The following is a 1,463-nucleotide window of genomic DNA, read 5'->3' on the forward strand; positions in this document are numbered from 1 at the left end:
GTGGGTGCTGGTTGTGTGGGTGCTGGTTGTGTGGGTGCTGGTTGTGTGGGTGCTGGTTGTGTGGGTGCTGGTTGTGTGGGTGCTGGTTGTGTGGGCGCTGGCTCAGCTGGAGCAGCGGCTTGCTCGACGGAAACGGTGGAATTTTCGAGAGACGTCGGGGGGGTTGGCTCGAGGTCCATGTCCTGAGCCATTGTGCGCGGCCGAGCTGAATTCGTGGCGCGTGGGAATAGAGGTGGGAGAGTGAATGGCTCCGCAAAGCGAACGGACCAGTTGGGGTGAGGAGCCGCGGGATGAGGAGCCGTGGCCTGAGAGTTCACAAGGGCGCCCTGAGGCGCTGGTTGACCGGGTGTTTCCAATCTCTATCTGGAATCAGTCTGGTCGGTTCCCGCTTCGCCTGTGCCTTGCTGGTTGGCTTTGCTCCGCTTCCGATGCTGGTTGACGTTCCAACCTCTAATTTGCGTCGGGCCAGACTTCGGAAGGGCAGCCGATGCTCCCGTCTCTTTATGGTCGTATGGGATGGTCTTCAGCTCCGGCTTGCTTGACCACGTTCGGTGAGCGGGCACCGGGGCGGGCTGTAGTTTGCGATATTTGCCGGTTCCAGCATCGGAGGAGCCCGAGGGCGTGGACCGATGGCGGTGCATCGAGCCGGGGGGCCCCTGGGGTGTCCCGGGAGGGCTCTGTCCCATGGGACCAGGCATTGGTTGGGGTTGGCCAAAGGTCGGCGAAGGCATCTGAGGCGCGTAGCCAGAGCCGGGGCCAGTCGGTCCCATGTATGATTGCTGTGGCTGGGGGGCGGGCAGGATCCTGTCCTGCGCAAGTGGTGGCATAGGGCCCAGGGGCTCAGGAGCCGGGTAACCATGGTGGTAGGGTCGTGGGGGACCAGGGGGATAGTAGTTGTTCATGCCATGAGGAGCCGGCCTCATCATCGGATCACGCAGCATGTCGTCCTGGACAGGCTGAGAACGACCCCGAGGGGGGCGGAGAGGCGGCAGTGGTTGCGGCGGGAGTGATTCAGCAGAGAAGGGCATCCTGGGTGGAGGGGGCTGTGGGTAATGCTGCTGCTGGTGTTGGTGATGGTGGTGGTGGTGCTGCTGCGGCGGCGGCGGTCCCTGTGCCTGCGCCATAGCCGGAGATGGAGGGGGAAGCTGAGCCGGCGGAGGCGGGGCTTGTTGCGACCAGTAGCCATGAGAGTATGGCGTGCCGGGCCCCGGAGCCGGGGGAGCCTGTGCTTGGATCATAGCCGGCGACGGAGCGGGCGCGGGAGCCAGAGCGGGCGGCGGAGGATGAGGAGCCTGCTGAGACCAGTAATGAGCATAACCCGCAGCGGGTACTGGAGTAGGGGCAGCCTGCACTGGCGCCGACGCTGGGGCAAGTATGGTACCTTCAGGGCCATAGTGTGCCATGCGGCCACCTGCGTAGAGGGGGTCGATTGGTCGCATAGGCCCCATGGGCGCGTCTCTGGG

General features: G+C 64.7%; 1 protein-coding gene across 1 annotated transcript; it reads right to left on the reverse strand.

The window, feature by feature from the left end:
* BBK36DRAFT_112553 (hypothetical protein) lies at positions 1-1,463 on the reverse strand. Its single transcript, XM_024891292.1, has one exon. It carries the CDS (start codon positions 1,446-1,448, stop codon positions 360-362), a length of 1,089 nt encoding a protein of 362 aa, XP_024744771.1. The 5' UTR covers positions 1,449-1,463; the 3' UTR covers positions 1-359.

The sequence above is a fragment of the Trichoderma citrinoviride genome (assembly GCF_003025115.1).
Source record: "Trichoderma citrinoviride strain TUCIM 6016 unplaced genomic scaffold BBK36scaffold_316, whole genome shotgun sequence".
NCBI classification, from domain to species: Eukaryota; Fungi; Ascomycota; class Sordariomycetes; order Hypocreales; family Hypocreaceae; genus Trichoderma; species Trichoderma citrinoviride.